Source organism: Pistacia vera, unplaced genomic scaffold, assembly GCF_008641045.1.
Source record: "Pistacia vera cultivar Batoury unplaced genomic scaffold, PisVer_v2 Contig1099, whole genome shotgun sequence".
Lineage (NCBI taxonomy): Eukaryota > Viridiplantae > Streptophyta > Magnoliopsida > Sapindales > Anacardiaceae > Pistacia > Pistacia vera.
In genome coordinates this window covers 210,283-229,279 of record NW_022195136.1, presented here as the reverse complement: position 1 = coordinate 229,279, position 18,997 = coordinate 210,283, and the positions used below count along the sequence as shown (strand labels likewise).

The window sequence follows — 18,997 nt, the reverse complement described above, 5'->3', positions numbered from 1 at the left end:
GCGTGAACTGTAGATTAACCTGAGAATGGTAAGTTATGGTGGTTGATGTAAATGAAAAGGTTACCCAGCTACTTATCACTGTTTCTAAGCGAAAATATATATATATATTTACTTTCATATTTACTTAATACATTTTATTTTTCTTGGATGGTTAATTTTTAATCTATGGTGAATCGGTTGAGCAGGAAGACATAGTCGGCTTAAATCCCTAGTATCACCTAAATTTAGGCCCAAACTCTTGCCATCTTTACACAAGTGAAGTCCTATGGGGCGGATGTTTGATTTTTCCCCTCTACTTGAGCATCGAGAGCAAAATCCAGAAAGGTCAAGATCAGCGATGGTAAATTTCTCAAACAATCAGGTAATTATTTCTCATGCACCAGCTGATTAACGAAATCTGTTTGGTCACTGTGAAATTTAAGAGGTCAGGAAATGCATGGGTTGTACTCTCTTGATATCATTTGAGGCAGCTTACAAATATATATAAGGTTCATGTTCGTTGATTGAATTAACTTTAGGCATTTGTGTCTTAGGGTTTAAAATCGTTATTTTATTTGTATCTAATAGTTTTTCTTTTTTCAAAAAGTTTGCATTAGGTGATTAGGGTTTGTAACATCCTATTTCGTTAATCGTCTTAACAGAACAAAAAAAGAGAAAATTGATCATGGAAAATGAATCTAGGACTGAGAAATCCATTATATTTATTTCTGGAGTTGGTCAAATTTCAACACACAAATATTCTTCAAAAGCTATCATCTGATTCACTGGAAGTTTTCGTCTCAGCTATATTTGACATGAATTGTTCACGGAAATTTCGGAATGTCACTGGAGTTCTTGCTGCTGGTGAAAGTGATGGTGACGTCGATGATACTACACTCATCACATTCTTCTTTTGTAAATTTTGAGTAATGTCGGTGCAAACTCGATCAACCATGTCAAGAAAATCTTTCACTATGCCAAACAGTTGAATGGGGTGTGCCCATCTGTCTTTGGCACCTCCTGCTTGATAATATTCTGTTGTTCGCTTCACAAGCTCCATAACCCTTATTTGCTCCTCTCTAACCACTTTAAGTTCCTCTTCGCACTCCTCTAGAAACCCTTTCATTTCCCTTAGAAACCCACCTTTCTCACCAGTGGCACAGCGTGTCACTAGCTGCCGAATTTCTGCAACATGGGATGTGAGAGAGGTGCATGTATTGATGAAAGGGTCACATTCTATTGTGGCTGCTTTCTTTACATTTGAGAACTCAAAACTTAAGCTTCCCACTACTGGCAATCCTAATTTAAGGTACTCTTTGTCTTTGTCCTCTGCTGTGAGGCCATCTGAATTTAAATCTCTATTTTTGCTTCTTAGAGTATTACTTCTTCCAAGGCTATGGTTCCGACTGATTACACAGCGTCTACCCTCTGATCGGATCACTTGTTCCACAACAAAGTGGAGTAGAGTAGTCTTCCCATCGGTGCTTTTAACATCAGACAGCTTGCGGAGGGCAGTTAAGTTGAAACCTTGTGCATCTCCCCTGGAGGTTCCAGCATTCATCTTATTACCAGCCTTAAGAATGGCTTCAAGAAGTTTTAGGAAGAGCCCTCGGGTTCTAAGCTCCTTACAGCCCAATTCAAGAGCTTGCAAGGACTCTTTAAGGTGAAGAATTTCCGAATCATAATTTGATCTAAAAAGCATTGCATTAATACGGATGAATGCCAAAGGAACAGCTTTCAGGATGTGGAAAAGGAAAGACTCGGCATCTGCAAGTTTAGTTGGGTTGCCGTTGAATTGGAGGATTTTTGCCGATTCTTCTTGGCTTGGAGAAATTTTGGTCAGTTTTTCTAAAATGTCACTGGTAAGTCCCTGGCCCTCAAGGAGGGCCTCAATGATTTCTTTTCGGGAGATTGCTAGAGATCTTAGTACAATTGCTGTATTCTGGGACTTGCGGGGCTCAAGGATAAAAATTTGGGCAGTCATTGCAGGATTAGAACTGCTTGAACTGATGGACATATTAGTGCTTCCAGGGGTTCTGCGATTGGTGGTAGTGTATCCAAATAGATTTTCAATCATTTCATCATCAAATCTGTGCACCATGTAGAAGAATCAGCAATAAGAAATGTAGTAGTGCATCAGGACTTCAAATTATGTTATAAATGTGTTTTTGGAAAAATTACCTAAGCGATCCATCCTTGATCTCATTCCAGACCATTGAATGATCAACATTGGTTAAAACCTTGTCCCAGTGCAATGGTTTCAGCTTCTTCTGGCCAACAACAGTCCTTTTTGAGTTCTCCGCTGCAGCAGCTCCTTCCTTACTCTTATCTGCATTCCGTCTAGGTGCAGGTGGAGGTTTCAATAATGGAATCGAATTTAGTCCCTTAGGTGGTGGAAGTGTTGTAGAATTTCTTTTTACTGGTATTGGTGGTGGTGGTGGCGGTGGTGGACGAGCAAGCAGAGGTGGAGGAGGAGGAGGTGGTGGTGGCGGCGGTGGTGGTGCTGGAACTTTTTCAGTTGGAGTGGCTGGAGGAGGAGGTGGAGTTTGCTCCAGCAGCTTTGCTGAAAATGGAGGTGGTGGAGTAGGATTTTGTTGAACTGTCTCTGCCTTTTTCTTATAACCATACAAATCAGATGGCTCATGGAGTGACAAAGCTTCCCTTGGTTTTGGTTTTCTCAGTACGTCCACTCTGTTTTCTTCATCTTCTTCTTCTTCATAACTAGGATTGAACACAATCTTCGGAAAAGTAGCTTTAAGTTGCCCATCTTCGAGTCTCCTCATGTACAGGACATCTTGTCCGTTTTCATCAACAATTAAACCTTTTACTTTTCCTTTAAACTTATTGAAGTCTTCATGAGTGAGTGTTGCTTCCTCTCGACGGAAGCTTGAGTTGGTTTTAGTTTTCTTGCGGTGTTTTGCTATTCTTTGGAAGAATAAGAACGCCACTCCAGCAATAACTAGAGTAATTGCAGCTGTGGCAGCAATGGTCTTGACAATGCTTCGATCTGATGTAGGTGGTGGCATTGCTGGAATTTGTTCCGCAGGAAAGAGAAACTATCAACTTTCTTTGAAGAATCCTACCGGGAAGAAGAAAGGAAAACAAGAAGTAAGAAGCACAACAAAAAGAGAAGTAAAGGACATGGGTGGACCATTTTCTCAAAGAGTAATTTTTCTGTTGTTGTTTCAATGCTATGTGATTTTAGGCAATGTGAGTAAATTTTTCTGTTGTTGTTTCAATGCTATGTGATTTTAGGCAGTGGGAGTAAATTTTTCTGTCGTGCAGATTGGTTCTGTTAGCTGACAGTTTCAATGAAGGTAGTTGTTGTTGGTTGGATTTGCTTAACTCTTGCTGAAAAAGTCTTAACAAAAGGGACAATAATATCTTAACAAAAGGGACAATAATATTCTCAGATTTTGATTACTATATGATTGTTGCAGGCAGAAGGACCTTTAAGTGAGTTAGCCAGTTTTCGATGCAAGTATAGTTTTAGCCGGCCTTGCACAACTTCAATGTAATCGACAACAAAGTCTATAAATATAATTTGATCTCTTGGAACATCCTTCGTTGCATTGTTAGTATTATCAAATTAGAATAAAATAATCAAGAAAAACTTTGAAGACCAGACCCGAATGTCTTGCAAGCTGCCACTCGGCATCACAGTATTGTCAAAATGTTCTAACTGATCTAGTTTTCTTTCTTTTCTAAAGTCGGAAACTAGGGCCTGAACCCAAGTTATATCTTTGATTTGCATTGTTGTTCCTTTAAAGACCTCCATGGGTTTAAACGCTACAAGACATGCTGCTGCTGCTACTCTCAAATCAACACAAACTCAGGGATGAATGAATGGGCTAGACATAAATATGAAAGTGAAAAGCCTGCAGTCCATTTAATGATTTGGTGATATTAGAACTAGAAGCTTTAAAAGTTGTGCACCATCCCCATTTATGGGAGTGATAAGAATGTAGATACCCCGAATAATTATGTATTTATCTTGGTGTTCCTGTAGTGGATTTAAAGAATTCAACAGAATTTGGAAGTGTTATTGAGAAATAAATTTTAGCTATTCCTATATTATACCATAAAAATTCAGATAGAGTTAGCCATATTTAAAATTAAAAATTCAAAGATACTTGATTTGTTGTAGTAGATGGGAAAAGGAGAAGCATTTAACCAAGAATAATACCATACCCAACAGATATTAGATTCCTTTCACATGCAACACCTGTAATATGCTTCATATCTTGAAGTCAAACCGAAAGAAGGTTTGGTTTAGAGAATATTATATTATTGAGAATGTTATGTTAATAAAAAGATAGATTATTTAGGGAAATATGTTTGGTTAGATTGAAATAAATTGGTTAGTATGTTATATATTGATACATTTAGTTAGGAAGAATAAATTTATAGGTACGTTATTTAACAAAATCACCCCCACCTACCCCAAGCCACTGTCGGTGGTCGGTGGTGGTGTTGGGTAGCCTGCAATTTGTTTTAAATACAAAGGCATCACTATTAAAAAACTTAATTAATTAGGGATATAATTGCAATGACAGGTTCATGTAAATTAATTTCAAAATAAATGCATTATTGTCTAAAATTTTTATTAATAAGAAGTAAAATTGTAACAAAAATAACATTACCAATGGAGCGTTTGGATCATATAATGTTTTATTGTAAGGATATATTGTATTAAATAGAAAGAAATATCAACTTGAAGATTGCTGAGAATGTTTAGAAATTGTGTTTGGTTGGTTCGAATAAATTGATGAATAATATGTTTCATTGGGAAGATAAATGGTGGGTATGTTATATAAATTACTAAATTGTCCTATTTTTTTAAATATTAATATAATAAATTTTTTTATTATTATTTTTTGAATCAATTCTTTTAACCCTCAACATTTGAATTTTTTTTAAAACACCATAGTTATATAAAACTTTAATTTGTAGTAAAATGACCCCCACACCCACCCTCAGCCACTGCTGGCAGCCAGCCACCGCCGACAGTTGACAAAATAGCGCACGATTGGCCGCATATGATTGTTCGTGCGTCGGCAAAGTCGGAAATGACCATGGATCACAAATCCATGGCCGAAAAACAACCAAATCTATGGTCGTGAAACAGTCATAGAATCACCAGGTCTGGCCGAAAAAGGCCTTACCAATGCACGACTGATCAGATCTTGCCGGTCGTGCATCAGTACTGTGATTGATGTCGACGGTCGGTGGTTGGATGGCTGGGGGTATTTTATTAACTTTTAAACTTTTTGTGGCTAAGATGTTTTAGCTAATTTCTCAAATGTAGGAAGGCCAACTAATTGTTATTTGGTAGACATTTGAGAGTAATTGTGTCTGAAATGGTTTTTAATTAAGGACAAAATAGATAGAAAAATCATATTATTCTAATAATATTTTAATAACACCCTCTAACAAAATAATAAGATTATCCTAAACATTATCAACAATAAATACTATTTATAATAAAAGATTACCATAATATTTTGTTACTTGTAAACTAAACACCATAATCTTATAAAATAAACAAAAATTATCCCTATTATCTTATATATCCCCGGATCAAAACGGTTCCTAAATAAAATATCCTATGTTGTTAACAATAATTATTATTAATTTTAGAAGATTAACTTCTTTTTTATATTTTATACTATTACTTTTGACAATTAAATATGATAATATAGTCCCCATAATAGAAAACAACGCACCTCGACAATAGAAAATAACCCGCAACCAAACAACACAGTAAGAAACTGCGGCACTGTACTTGTTTCTTGGTCATCCCAAATAGCTAAAGATGAACTGTTGAAGCAAGTGAGTTTCTGCGTTCAACCCAAGAAGCCATTAGTTCTTGAATTATCAGTCAGTCATTTTGGGCAGAGTGATTTTCGAAGTCCCATAGACTAATATTTCATTTTAGACTGTTAAAAAAGTCTATTACCTTTTACAAGTTTATCTCCAGAAAGTTGAATGCAAATTACGATAATCATATTCAGATGTTAAACTAAACTTTTACCAGTACCAAATACCGAGATTAAGGAACCCAAGGATGATAAATTAATTTATCCCCTCACATTTGGGATTTCACTGATTTCAATTAAGTTTTCATCTCCCACAAAACGTACAAGAAGATTTTCTTTACATTTCTTACATAATTTTCACCTTTTTATTTGGTTCTAATTAAACTTTCAAGTCAGCATGTATGTAGGCCAGACTACACACATAAATAAAACAAAACTAATCTTCTACTTGGGGGTTGTGAGTAAACTACTGATTATAGACAATAAACGGCAAATCTTTGCCACTCATATCAGTCTCTGTCAAGCAATTTAGACCGCTTGGAGGGACTACCCAGTAGGAGCTCCGGCTGACTAAGCGGTGATGATGGAGAAGATGGTGGGTCGGAAGATGATGCATCATCACCAGCAGGCAACTGCAAGAATGATAGTGAAGTTGTTGGCGAGGATGATGATGATGATGANTTTTTTTTTTAAATTACTGATGTACGGTAACACAATCTTAGGTTTTGATACGGTAGAGAGTGGGTCATGGACCTCTCATGGTAGTGCTCCACATCCCATATTAATTAAAATTTAAATTAATTAATTAATTAATTAAAGTGGGTTCTGTTATTTTTCTCCATTTGCGTGATGAGGTGGAAAAGTAAACCGCCGCTTTTGACATATTGTTCCTAATCCATCCGCCAACAAAGACAGATCAGATTAGGCCCATCATTTTTTAAGAAATAATTGGTTCAGTCCGACCCATTAATCCTAATTTATTGGGTTAGATTACGGATCAGGTCGGATTAATCTTATTTTTTTGTTTTATTTAATTAACGATTTATAAATAAATAAATAAAATTATTTTTAGTTAGCTTTTTAAATATCAATAATTCAATTAAATTAATTTTTTTATTAACATTTCAAATATTAATTCAATTTTAATATAATAAAATTGTAATATAAGAAAAATTAGATTTATTCATTTAATTGATGAAACTTTAGCATAAGAATGAATTATATTTTATACAAGACATAGAAATTTGAGAATAAGACTTCAATATTTAATTTTTTTATATTTTACGTACCATAAAAAATAATAATAACAATGTGTCAAATATTACGAAGTTTTATAAATTTTAATATTTATGATTTAGAAGTATAATTTAATATTATTGTATAAAATTATTTGTGAGAGTTCACTAATAATAGTTTAATTAAAAGAACTAAAAAAATGATAGAAATTTGAAAAAAATAATTAATTTTTTATTTTTTTAAATTTTTTTTGAACCAATCCATCATATTCGACTATTGTAAACAAATAGCAACCCAGCCTAACTGAGGGTTGTTGGCGGATTGCGTTCAACCTGATCCATCATATAACGGTTCGGATTGAACCCTTTTTATTATCCGTCGGGTTAAGATTAACCCACCGAACCTGACCTATTTATTCCACCTAGTTCAGACTTCTTTACTCTCATTTAATATGCCCATGATCTGCTTGGGAGTTTACGCATTATCATTCTTTTTTTTTTTAATTTATTTTATTTATCTTTGGGTTTAATTTTTGAAAGAGAATAGAATCTCTGATGGAGTGTAAATGGGAAGAGATTTTGTTGTCCTTTGCAAATCCGTAGTGAATCCTGAGGTGACAACGCGAAGCACCTTTTACAAGGAGTATCGATTTCAGCAATCACATTTTATTATTACTTTAATTTTTTAATTTTCTTAACAAAACTTTGCTGTGATTAAAACGGTTTTTAATTAACGATAAAATAGGTAAAAAAATCAGATTACTCCAATAATGTTTTAATAACATCCCTAATAAAATAATAAGATTATCCTCATATTACAAACAGTAAATATTATTTACAATAAAAGATTATCATAATATTTGTTATTTGCAAACTAAACACCAAAATCTTATAAATAAATCCCTATTATATTAAATACCTCCTACCAAAACGGCCCCCAAATAATATCCTATATCGCTAACAATAGTTATTATTGATTTAAAACAATATATTATTAATTTTAAAAGATTAACACTATCTTATATTTTATATTACTTAGACAATAAATATGATAATATAGTCCATAATAGAAACAACCCACTCGACAATAGAAAATACACCGCAACCAACACCACAGTAAGAAACTGCGGCACTGTACTGTTCTTGGTCATCCCAAAAAGCTAAAGATGAACTGTTGAAGCGAGTTTCTGCGTTCAACCCAAGACGCATTAGTTCTTGAATTATAGCCAGTATTGGGCAGAGTGATTTTCGAAGTCCCATACACTAATATTCATTTTAGACTGTACAAAAAGTCATTACCTTTTACAAGTTCATCTCCAGAAGTGAATGCAAATTACGATAATCATTCAGATGTTAAACTAAACTTTTACCAGTACCAATACCGAGATTAAGGAACCCAAGGATGATAAATTAATTTATCCCCTCACATTTGGGATTTCACTGATTTCAATTAAGTTTTCATCTCCCACAAAACGTACAAGAAGATTTTCTTTACATTTCTTACATAATTTTCACCTTTTTATTTGGTTATATTAACTTTCAAGTCAGCTGTATGTAGGCCAGACTACACACATAAATAAAACAAAACTAATCTTCTACTTGGGGGTTGTGAGTAAACTACTGATTATAGACAATAAACGGCAAATTCTTGCCACTCTATCAGTCCTGTCAAGCAATTTAGACGCCTTGGAGGGACTACCCAGTAGGAGCTCCGGCTGACTAAGCGGTGATGATGGAGAAGATGGTGGGTCGGAGGATGATGCATCATCACCAGCAGGCAACTGCAAGAATGATAGTGAAGTTGTTGGCGAGGAGATGATGATGATGATGATGATGATGATGAAGATGAGGGCTGATCCTCATCCCTTGCTTCCTCTTCTGTGTCTTGTCTTGGAGTGTTCTCTAATCCCCTTTAATTATGAATTCTTTTAGCCTTCTAACATCAGCTAGTTTTACAGGCTTTACTATGTAATCCTCTGCACCTTCTTCCAAACACCTGATTTTCAGAAAACAAAGGAAACCTGTCAATGGGGTTGCTGTAAACTTGTTCTGAACAATATGATCCAAGTTGGTTGGTGGGTACTTAATTTTGGAACAATATTAAGATAAACATATAATAAATAATATTTTGCTTCTAACACTCATTCAAAATATTAAGATTCGGATCTCTCTTCCTTAATTCTAAATTACACAGTAGTTCATCAACAAGATAACACCATGTGCAGGTTTTTATAATATGTTTTCGTTAAAAAACTCACAAAAGGTATCTGCAGAACACAATAGTGGCATCAATATTTGTGACATCTCCATTATTATGTCCCTAGTAATGCAATAACAATCACACCCTATATGAGTATGAAACAAGGCTGGGAATATGATTAACTCACACGATTTCGATCAGAACAATTTCACAGGCACATGATTTCAATTCAAATCAAATAGAGCCCAAATATTTATTAACATCCAAGGACTCCCAGATTGTGTTGTGTCAGAATTGATTTGCAATCAAATGCATTCACACCCTAAACCCTAAAGAAGAGATGAAAAAAAATTATCCTGTCAATACGAGTCAGAATATTTTCAGATGACATTATCACAACTGGGATTTCTCTGAAAGCTGATGATTCCTGCTCAAACGTAGATTAAATAACAGATCAGCATAACAGGTTATAGAATGAAATCTCATCATAGAGTACAGTGGCCTCAGAAATGTCCTTGAAAGAAAAAGGGGAAGGCCTAAAGAACTGACCTGTCTTTTTGAGCAGTTCGTAACCAGTCATCCCAGGCATAGAGTAGTCAGTCATGATCAGATTCACCTTCAGAGCCTGTAAATCAACAAATTATCATTCAAAAGAACAAGAAAGAATAAACTTAATTTGCAATACTTTTCGGTTGATGAGAAAATGTAGACAAAAAAAATCATCTCAACTTGGCCTAACCAAAAAGGAGGAAAACAAATAAAAATTCACAGTCCATGATATTATCTCTCTTATTCTCATGAAAGTTTATAACTTTTTGCCCTGTTCCATTTCTCATCAACCAAACACAAACACAAAAAGAAAAATTTAAAGCAATATTAGCTTACATCAAAATCAACCGAGCTCTTCCCTCCATCCAATCCCAGATATTCAGAGCGCTTATTCCACTTTCCACAGCCGTGACTGCAAGAACCAAATTCAATCAGCTTCACAAACCTTTTACCATCTCACCTCCCCCAAAAAAAACACATACCTTTACAAGCCGAACCTTGAGCAACCTTTCAATAACCTTACGATCAAAATAACTGTCATCAACAGCAAGAACATGCAACTCCCATCAGACGGTGTACCGAAACCTCAGCAGCCGTTGCCGTTGCCATTTCCAATCCTCAAATTAAAAAAGAATCTCACCTTACGCGTCAAATGCAGGGATCCGTTGGTGGGTTTTCTTTGAAAACTGTGTTGTATATGCAAGAAAGAAAATAATAAGTGACACGGGACCTTGTGCTTTAATTTTTAAATAAGGCAAGGCAAATGCACGGAAGGGAAAGGTAAAGGGTAAGAGAGAGAGATAAAGGCATGAGATTCTGGAGTCCAAATATCGTAGATCTTAGCAAATCTTTCTTTTAAGAAGTAGCAGTTGGGATGAGCATTATGTGGCAACTTTATTTGTCGTGTCAATTTACTAAAATTTCTTGGGAAATATTTGTAGGACCAGTTTGTGTCAGGGAGAAGCAAACCGTATATATTATAACGTGTATATGTTGAGTCGAGGATTTTGACTCTTGGGTCTTCTTAGATTTTCTCAAGATTCACCATGGTCCCCTCGTCTTCTCTTTGACCGGCATTCTCTGACCCACAGCACACAGATAAAACCCCCACTCTGTTCTTCAATCAAATCATAAATCAATAACACCGCCAATATTTTTGTTCTTGTTTCATTTTTTTACAACTGATTTTAATGGTCATTGATTAGAGTAAATCTTACACTTGATAACCTTTATATTTCCTTAATCATGAGATCTATATTTACATTGATATTATTAAATTTATCCCAAAATCAAAATAAATAATGATAAATATTTCATATCAACTAAAGTCTACAGCAACCCAATATCTTAATGAAGATCTCACTTTTCTTTTTTTCTAAAAGTAATAATAAATTAATAATACGATCGGCCTGTGGTTTGATATGATAAAACTTTTGCTATAAAGTAGAACTTTTACGATGTTAAAGAACTGGAAATTAGAAAGACACGGTTTGACCAAAGGTCTCAAGACACTCAAGTCAAATATTTATAATAGAAACCTGACCTAAGAAGCGGAGGTATGTTAGGTTTCGAAAATTAGTAAAAGAAAAGGTTGAGGGGGGCGCAGCGGCGGCGGCAAAATAGTAAGCCGCCCTCGGACTGGCTGTGAGCACGTAATCACTTATGTACCCTCAATTCGACGGAAGCTTGAGTTGGTTTTAGTTTTCTTGCGGTGTTTTGCTATTCTTTGGAAGAATAAGAACGCCACTCCAGCAATAACTAGAGTAATTGCAGCTGTGGCAGCAATGGTCTTGACAATGCTTCGATCTGATGTAGGTGGTGGCATTGCTGGAATTTGTTCCGCAGGAAAGAGAAACTATCAACTTTCTTTGAAGAATCCTACCGGGAAGAAGAAAGGAAAACAAGTAGTAAGAAGCACAACAAAAAGAGAAGTAAAGGACATGGGTGGACCATTTTCTCAAAGAGTAATTTTTCTGTTGTTGTTTCAATGCTATGTGATTTTAGGCAATGTGAGTAAATTTTTCTGTTGTTGTTTCAATGCTATGTGATTTTAGGCAGTGGGAGTAAATTTTTCTGTCGTGCAGATTGGTTCTGTTAGCTGACAGTTTCAATGAAGGTAGTTGTTGTTGGTTGGATTTGCTTAACTCTTGCTGAAAAAGTCTTAACAAAAGGGACAATAATATCTTAACAAAAGGGACAATAATATTCTCAGATTTTGATTACTATATGATTGTTGCAGGCAGAAGGACCTTTAAGTGAGTTAGCCAGTTTTCGATGCAAGTATAGTTTTAGCCGGCCTTGCACAACTTCAATGTAATCGACAACAAAGTCTATAAATATAATTTGATCTCTTGGAACATCCTTCGTTGCATTGTTAGTATTATCAAATTAGAATAAAATAATCAAGAAAAACTTTGAAGACCAGACCCGAATGTCTTGCAAGCTGCCACTCGGCATCACAGTATTGTCAAAATGTTCTAACTGATCTAGTTTTCTTTCTTTTCTAAAGTCGGAAACTAGGGCCTGAACCCAAGTTATATCTTTGATTTGCATTGTTGTTCCTTTAAAGACCTCCATGGGTTTAAACGCTACAAGACATGCTGCTGCTGCTACTCTCAAATCAACACAAACTCAGGGATGACTGAATGGGCTAGACATAAATATGAAAGTGAAAAGCCTGCAGTCCATTTAATGATTTGGTGATATTAGAACTAGAAGCTTTAAAAGTTGTGCACCATCCCCATTTATGGGAGTGATAAGAATGTAGATACCCCGAATAATTATGTATTTATCTTGGTGTTCCTGTAGTGGATTTAAAGAATTCAACAGAATTTGGAAGTGTTATTGAGAAATAAATTTTAGCTATTCCTATATTATACCATAAAAATTCAGATAGCGTCAGCCATATTTAAAATTTAAAATACAAAGATACTTGATTTGCTGTAGTAGATGGGAAAAGGTGAAGCATTTAACCAAGAATAATACCTTACCCAACAGATATTAGATTCCTTTCACATGCAACACCTATGATATGCTTCGTATCTTGAAGTCAAACGGAAGGAAACATTATTTTGTCAGTGTGTTTGGTTTAGAGAATGTTGTATTATTGAAAATATTATATTAATGAAAAGATATATTATTTAGAAAAATATGTTTGGTTAAATTGAAATAAATTGGTTAATATGTTATATTGATACATTTAGTTAGGAGAAATAAATTGCTGAGTATGTTATTTAACAAAATCACCTCCACCTACTCCAAGCCACTGTCGGTGGCCGGTGGTGGTGTTGGGTGGCCGACAATTTGTTTTAAATACAAAGACATTAATATTAAAAAACTTAATTAATTAGGGATATAATTGCAATGATAGGTTCATGTAAATTAATTTCAAAATAAAGGCATTATTGTCCAAAATTTTTATTAATAAGAAGTAAAATTGTAACAAAATTAACATTATCAATAGGGCGTTTGGATCATATAATGTTTTATTATAGAGGTATATTATATTAACGGAAAGAAATATCACCTTGAAGATTACTGGAAATGTTTGGAAATTATGTTTGGTTGGTTCGAATAAATTGATGAATAATATGTTTGGTTGGGAAGATAAATGGGTGAGTGAGTATGTTATATAAATTACTAAATTTCCCCCATTTTTTAATATTAATATAATAGTATTTTTTAATATTATTTTTTGAATCATTTCTTTTAACCTCTTACATTTGAAATTTTGTTAAAACACTATAATCATATAAAACTTTAATTTATAGCAAAATCACCCCAAGCTACTGCTGGTAGTCAGCCACCACCGACAGTCGACAAAATAGCGCACGATTGGTCATATATGATCGGTCGTGAGCCAACAAAGTCGGAAATGACCATGGATCACAAATTCATGGCCGAAAAACGACCAGATCTATGGTCGTTAGATTTGGTTGTTTTTCAGCCATAGAATCACCAAGTTTGGTCGAAAAAGTCCTTACTAACGCACAACTGGCCAGGTCTCGCTAGTCATGCACTATTACGACGATTGACACCGGCGGTCGGTGGTTGGGGGTATTTTGTTCACTTTTAAACTTTTTGTGGCTGATGTGTTTTAGCTAATTTCTCAAATGTAGGGAGACCGGATAATTGTTATTTGGTAGACATTTGAGAGCAATTGTGTCTAAAACGGTTTTTAATTAACGATAAAATAGGTAAAAAAATCAGATTACTCCAATAATGTTTTAATAACATCCCCTAATAAAATAATAAGATTATCCCTCATATTACAAACAGTAAATATTATTTACAATAAAAGATTATCATAATATTTTGTTATTTGCAAACTAAACACCAAAATCTTATAAAATAAATCCCTATTATATTAAATACCTCCTACCAAAACGGCCCCAAATAATATCCTATATCGCTAACAATAGTTATTATTGATTTTAAAAACAATAATTATTATTAATTTTAAAAGATTAACACTATCTTATATTTTATATTACTTAGACAATTAAATATGATAATATAGTCCCCATAATAGAAAACAACCCACCTCGACAATAGAAAATAACCCGCAACCAAACACCACAGTAAGAAACTGCGGCACTGTACTTGTTTCTTGGTCATCCCAAAAAGCTAAAGATGAACTGTTGAAGCGAGTTTCTGCGTTCAACCCAAGACGCCATTAGTTCTTGAATTATCAGCCAGTCATTTTGGGCAGAGTGATTTTCGAAGTCCCATACACTAATATTTCATTTTAGACTGTACAAAAAGTCTATTACCTTTTACAAGTTCATCTCCAGAAAGTTGAATGCAAATTACGATAATCATATTCAGATGTTAAACTAAACTTTTACCAGTACCAAATACCGAGATTAAGGAACCCAAGGATGATAAATTAATTTATCCCCTCACATTTGGGATTTCACTGATTTCAATTAAGTTTTCATCTCCCACAAAACGTACAAGAAGATTTTCTTTACATTTCTTACATAATTTTCACCTTTTTATTTGGTTCTAATTAAACTTTCAAGTCAGCATGTATGTAGGCCAGACTACACACATAAATAAAACAAAACTAATCTTCTACTTGGGGGTTGTGAGTAAACTACTGATTATAGACAATAAACGGCAAATCTTTGCCACTCATATCAGTCTCTGTCAAGCAATTTAGACCGCTTGGAGGGACTACCCAGTAGGAGCTCCGGCTGACTAAGCGGTGATGATGGAGAAGATGGTGGGTCGGAAGATGATGCATCATCACCAGCAGGCAACTGCAAGAATGATAGTGAAGTTGTTGGCGAGGATGATGATGATGATGATGATGATGATGATGAAGATGAGGGCTGATCCTCATCCCTTTGCTTCCTCTTCTGATGTCTTGTCTTGGAATTTTCCTCTAATTCCCCTTTAATTATGAATTCTTTTAGCCTTCTAACATCAGATAGTTTTACAGGCTTCACTATGTAATCCTCTGCACCTTCTTCCAAACACCTGATTTTCAGTAAAACAAAGGAAGCTTGTCAATGGGGTTGCTGTAAACATTGTTCTGAAACAATATGATCAAGTTGATTGGTTGGGTACTTAATTTTGGAACAATATTAAGATAAACATATAATAAATAATATTTTGCTTCTAAACATTCAAGATATTAAGATTCGGATCCTTCTCTTCCTTAATTCTAAATTACACAGTAGTTCCAATCAACAAGATAACACCATGTGCAGGTTTTTATAATATGTTTTCGTTTAAAGAACCCACAAAAGGTGTCTGCAGAACACAATAGTGGCATCAATATTTGTGACATCTCCATTATTATGTCCCTAGTAATGCAATAACAATCACACCCTATTATGAGTATGAAAACAGGCTGGAAATACTGATTAACTCAACAGATTTCGATCAGAACAATTTCACAGGCACATGATTTCAATTCAAATCAAATAGAGCCCAAATATTTATTAACATCCAAGGACTCCCTAGATTGTGTTGTGTCAAGAATTGATTTGCAATCAAAATGCATTCACACCCTAAACCCTAAAGAAGAGATGAAAAAAAATTATACCTGTCAATACGAGTCAGAATATTTTCAGATGACATTATCACAACTGGGATTTCTCTGAAAGCTGATGATTCCTGCTCAAACGTAGATTAAATAACAGATCAGCATAACAGGTTATAGAATGAAATCTCATCATAGAGATACAGTGGCCTCAGAAAATGTCCTTGAAAGAAAAAGGGGAAGGCCTAAAGAACTGACCTTGATCTTTTTGAGCAGTTCGTAACCAGTCATCCCAGGCATAGAGTAATCAGTCATGATCAGATTCACCTTCAGAGCCTGTAAATCAACAAATTATCATTCAAAAGAACAAGAAAAGAATAAACTTAATTTGCAATAACTTTTCGGTTGCTGAGAAAAATGTAGAAAAAAAAAAATCATCTCAACTTGGCCTAACCAAAAAGGAGGAAAAAAAAAATAAAAATTTCACAGTCCATCATATTATCTCTGTTATTCTCATGAAAGTTTATTAACTTTTTGCCCTGTTCCATTTTCTCATCAACCAAACACAAACACAAAAAGAAAAATTTAAAGCAATATTAGCTTACATCAAAATCAACCGAGCTCTTCCCTCCATCCAATCCCAGATATTGCAGAGCTCTTATTCCACTTTCCACAGCCGTGACTGCAAGAACCCAAATTCAATCAGCTTCACAAACATCTTTTATCCATCTCACCACCCCCAAAAAAACACATACCTTTACAAGCCGACACCTTGAGCAACCTTTCAATAACCTTACGATCAACATAACTGTCATCAACAGCAAGAACATGCAACTCCTCATCAGACGGTGTACCGTAAACCTCAGCAGCCGTTGCCGTTGCCGTTGCCATTTCCAATCCTCAAATTAAAAAAGAATCTCACTTTACGCGTCAAATGCAGGATCCGTTGGTGGGTTTTCTTTGAAAACTTGTGTTGTATATGCAAGAAAGAAAATAATAAGTGACACGGGACCTTGTGCTTTAACTTTTTAAATAAGGCAAGGCAAATGCCAGGAAGGGAAAGGTAAAGGGAAAGAGAGAGAGAGAGAGAGAGAGATAAAGGCATGAGATTCTGAGGATCCAAATATCGTAAGATCTTAGCAAATCTTTCTTTTTAAGAAGTAGCAGTTGGGATGAGCATTATGTGGCAACTTGTTATTTGTCGTGTCAATTTACTAAAATTTCTTGGGAAATATTTGTAGGACCAGTTTGTGTCAGGGAGAAGACAAACCGTATATATTATAACGTGTATATGTTGAGTCGAGGATTTTGACTCTTGGGTTCTTCTTAGATTTTCTCAAGATCTCACCATGGTCCCCTCGTCTTCTCTTTGACCGGCATTCTCTGACCCACAGCACACAGATAAAACCTCCACTCTGTTCTTCAATCAAATCATCAAATCAATAACACCGCCAATATTTTTGATTTCTTGTTTCATTTTTATCAACTGATTTTAATGGTCATTGATTAGAGTAAATCTTACACTTTGATAACCTTTTATTTTTATCCCTTAATCATGAGATCTATATTTACATCTGATATTATTAAATTTATCCCAAAATCAAAATAAATAAATGATAAATATTTTCATATCAACTAAAGTCTACAGCAACCCAATATCTTATATGAAGATCTCACTTTTTCTTTTTTTCTAAAAGCTAATAATAAATTAATAATACGATCGGCCTGTGGTTTTGATATGATAAAACTTTTGTTATAAAGTAGAACTTTTACAGATGTTAAAGAACTGGAAAATTAGAAAGACACGGTTTGACCAAAGGTCTCAAGACACTCAAGTCAAATATTTATAATTAGAAACCTGACCTAAAGCGGAGGTATGTTAGGTTTCGAAAATTAGTAAAAGAAAAGGTTGAGTGGGGCGCAGCGGCGGCGGCAAAATAGTAAGCCGCCCTCGGACTGGCTGTGAGCAGTTAATCACTTAATTGTCACCTCAATTTTTTTTTTTTAAATTACTGATGTACGGTAACACAATCTTAGGTTTTGATACGGTAGAGAGTGGGTCATGGACCTCTCATGGTAGTGCTCCACATCCCATATTAATTAAAATTTAAATTAATTAATTAATTAATTAAAGTGGGTTCTGTTATTTTTCTCCATTTGCGTGATGAGGTGGAAAAGTAAACCGCCGCTTTTGACATATTGTTCCTAATCCATCCGCCAACAAAGACAGATCAGATTAGGCCCATCATTTTTTAAGAAATAATTGGTTCAGTCCGACCCATTAATCCTAATTTATTGGGTTAGATTACGGATCAGGTCGGATTAATCTTATTTTTTTGTTTTATTTAATTAACGATTTATAAATAAATAAATAAAATTATTTTTAGTTAGCTTTTTAAATATCAATAATTCAATTAAATTAATTTTTTTATTAACATTTCAAATATTAATTCAATTTTAATATAATAAAATTGTAATATAAGAAAAATTAGATTTATTCATTTAATTGATGAAACTTTAGCATAAGAATGAATTATATTTTATACAAGACATAGAAATTTGAGAATAAGACTTCAATATTTAATTTTTTTATATTTTATGTACCATCAAAAATAATAATAACAATGTGTCAAATATTACGAAGTTTTATATATTTTAATATTTATGATTTAGAAGTATAATTTAATATTATTGTATAAAATTATTTGTGAGAGTTCACTAATAATAGTTTAATTAAAAGAACTAAAAAAATGATAGAAATTTGAAAAAAATAATTAATTTTTTATTTTTTTAAATTTTTTTTGAACCAATCCATCATATTCGACTATTGTAAACAAATAGCAACCCAGCCTAACTGAGGGTTGTTGGCGGATTGCGTTCAACCTGATCCATCATATAACGGTTCGGATTGAACCCTTTTTATTATCCGTCGGGTTAAGATTAACCCACCGAACCTGACCTATTTATTCCACCTAGTTCAGACTTCTTTACTCTCATTTAATATGCCCATGATCTGCTTGGGAGTTTACGCATTATCATTCTTTTTTTTTTTAATTTATTTTATTTATCTTTGGGTTTAATTTTTGAAAGAGAATAGAATCTCTGATGGAGTGTAAATGGGAAGAGATTTTGTTGTCCTTTGCAAATCCGTAGTGAATCCTGAGGTGACAACGCGAAGCACCTTTTACAAGGAGTATCGATTTCAGCAATCACATTTTATTAT

At 34.2% G+C, this 18,997-nt stretch overlaps 2 protein-coding genes across 2 annotated transcripts; both read right to left on the bottom strand.

Moving 5' to 3' along the window:
* Positions 1–739: 739 nt before the first annotated feature.
* Positions 740–3,052, bottom strand: LOC116137952 (formin-like protein 8). The gene is made up of 2 exons (XM_031423641.1): positions 2,161–3,052; positions 740–2,069 (listed from the first exon to the last, which is right to left on the bottom strand). The coding sequence occupies exons 1-2, from the start codon at positions 3,003–3,005 to the stop codon at positions 743–745; spliced, it is 2,172 nt and encodes a 723-aa protein (XP_031279501.1). The 5' UTR covers positions 3,006–3,052; the 3' UTR covers positions 740–742.
* A 2,962-nt stretch (positions 3,053–6,014) lies between these two features.
* LOC116137984 (two-component response regulator ARR5-like) lies at positions 6,015–16,854 on the bottom strand. The gene is made up of 6 exons (XM_031423681.1): positions 16,530–16,854; positions 16,380–16,456; positions 16,033–16,110; positions 15,838–15,908; positions 15,037–15,266; positions 6,015–6,420 (listed from the first exon to the last, which is right to left on the bottom strand). The coding sequence occupies exons 1-6, from the start codon at positions 16,663–16,665 to the stop codon at positions 6,308–6,310; spliced, it is 705 nt and encodes a 234-aa protein (XP_031279541.1). The 5' UTR covers positions 16,666–16,854; the 3' UTR covers positions 6,015–6,307.
* Positions 16,855–18,997: the final 2,143 nt, after the last annotated feature.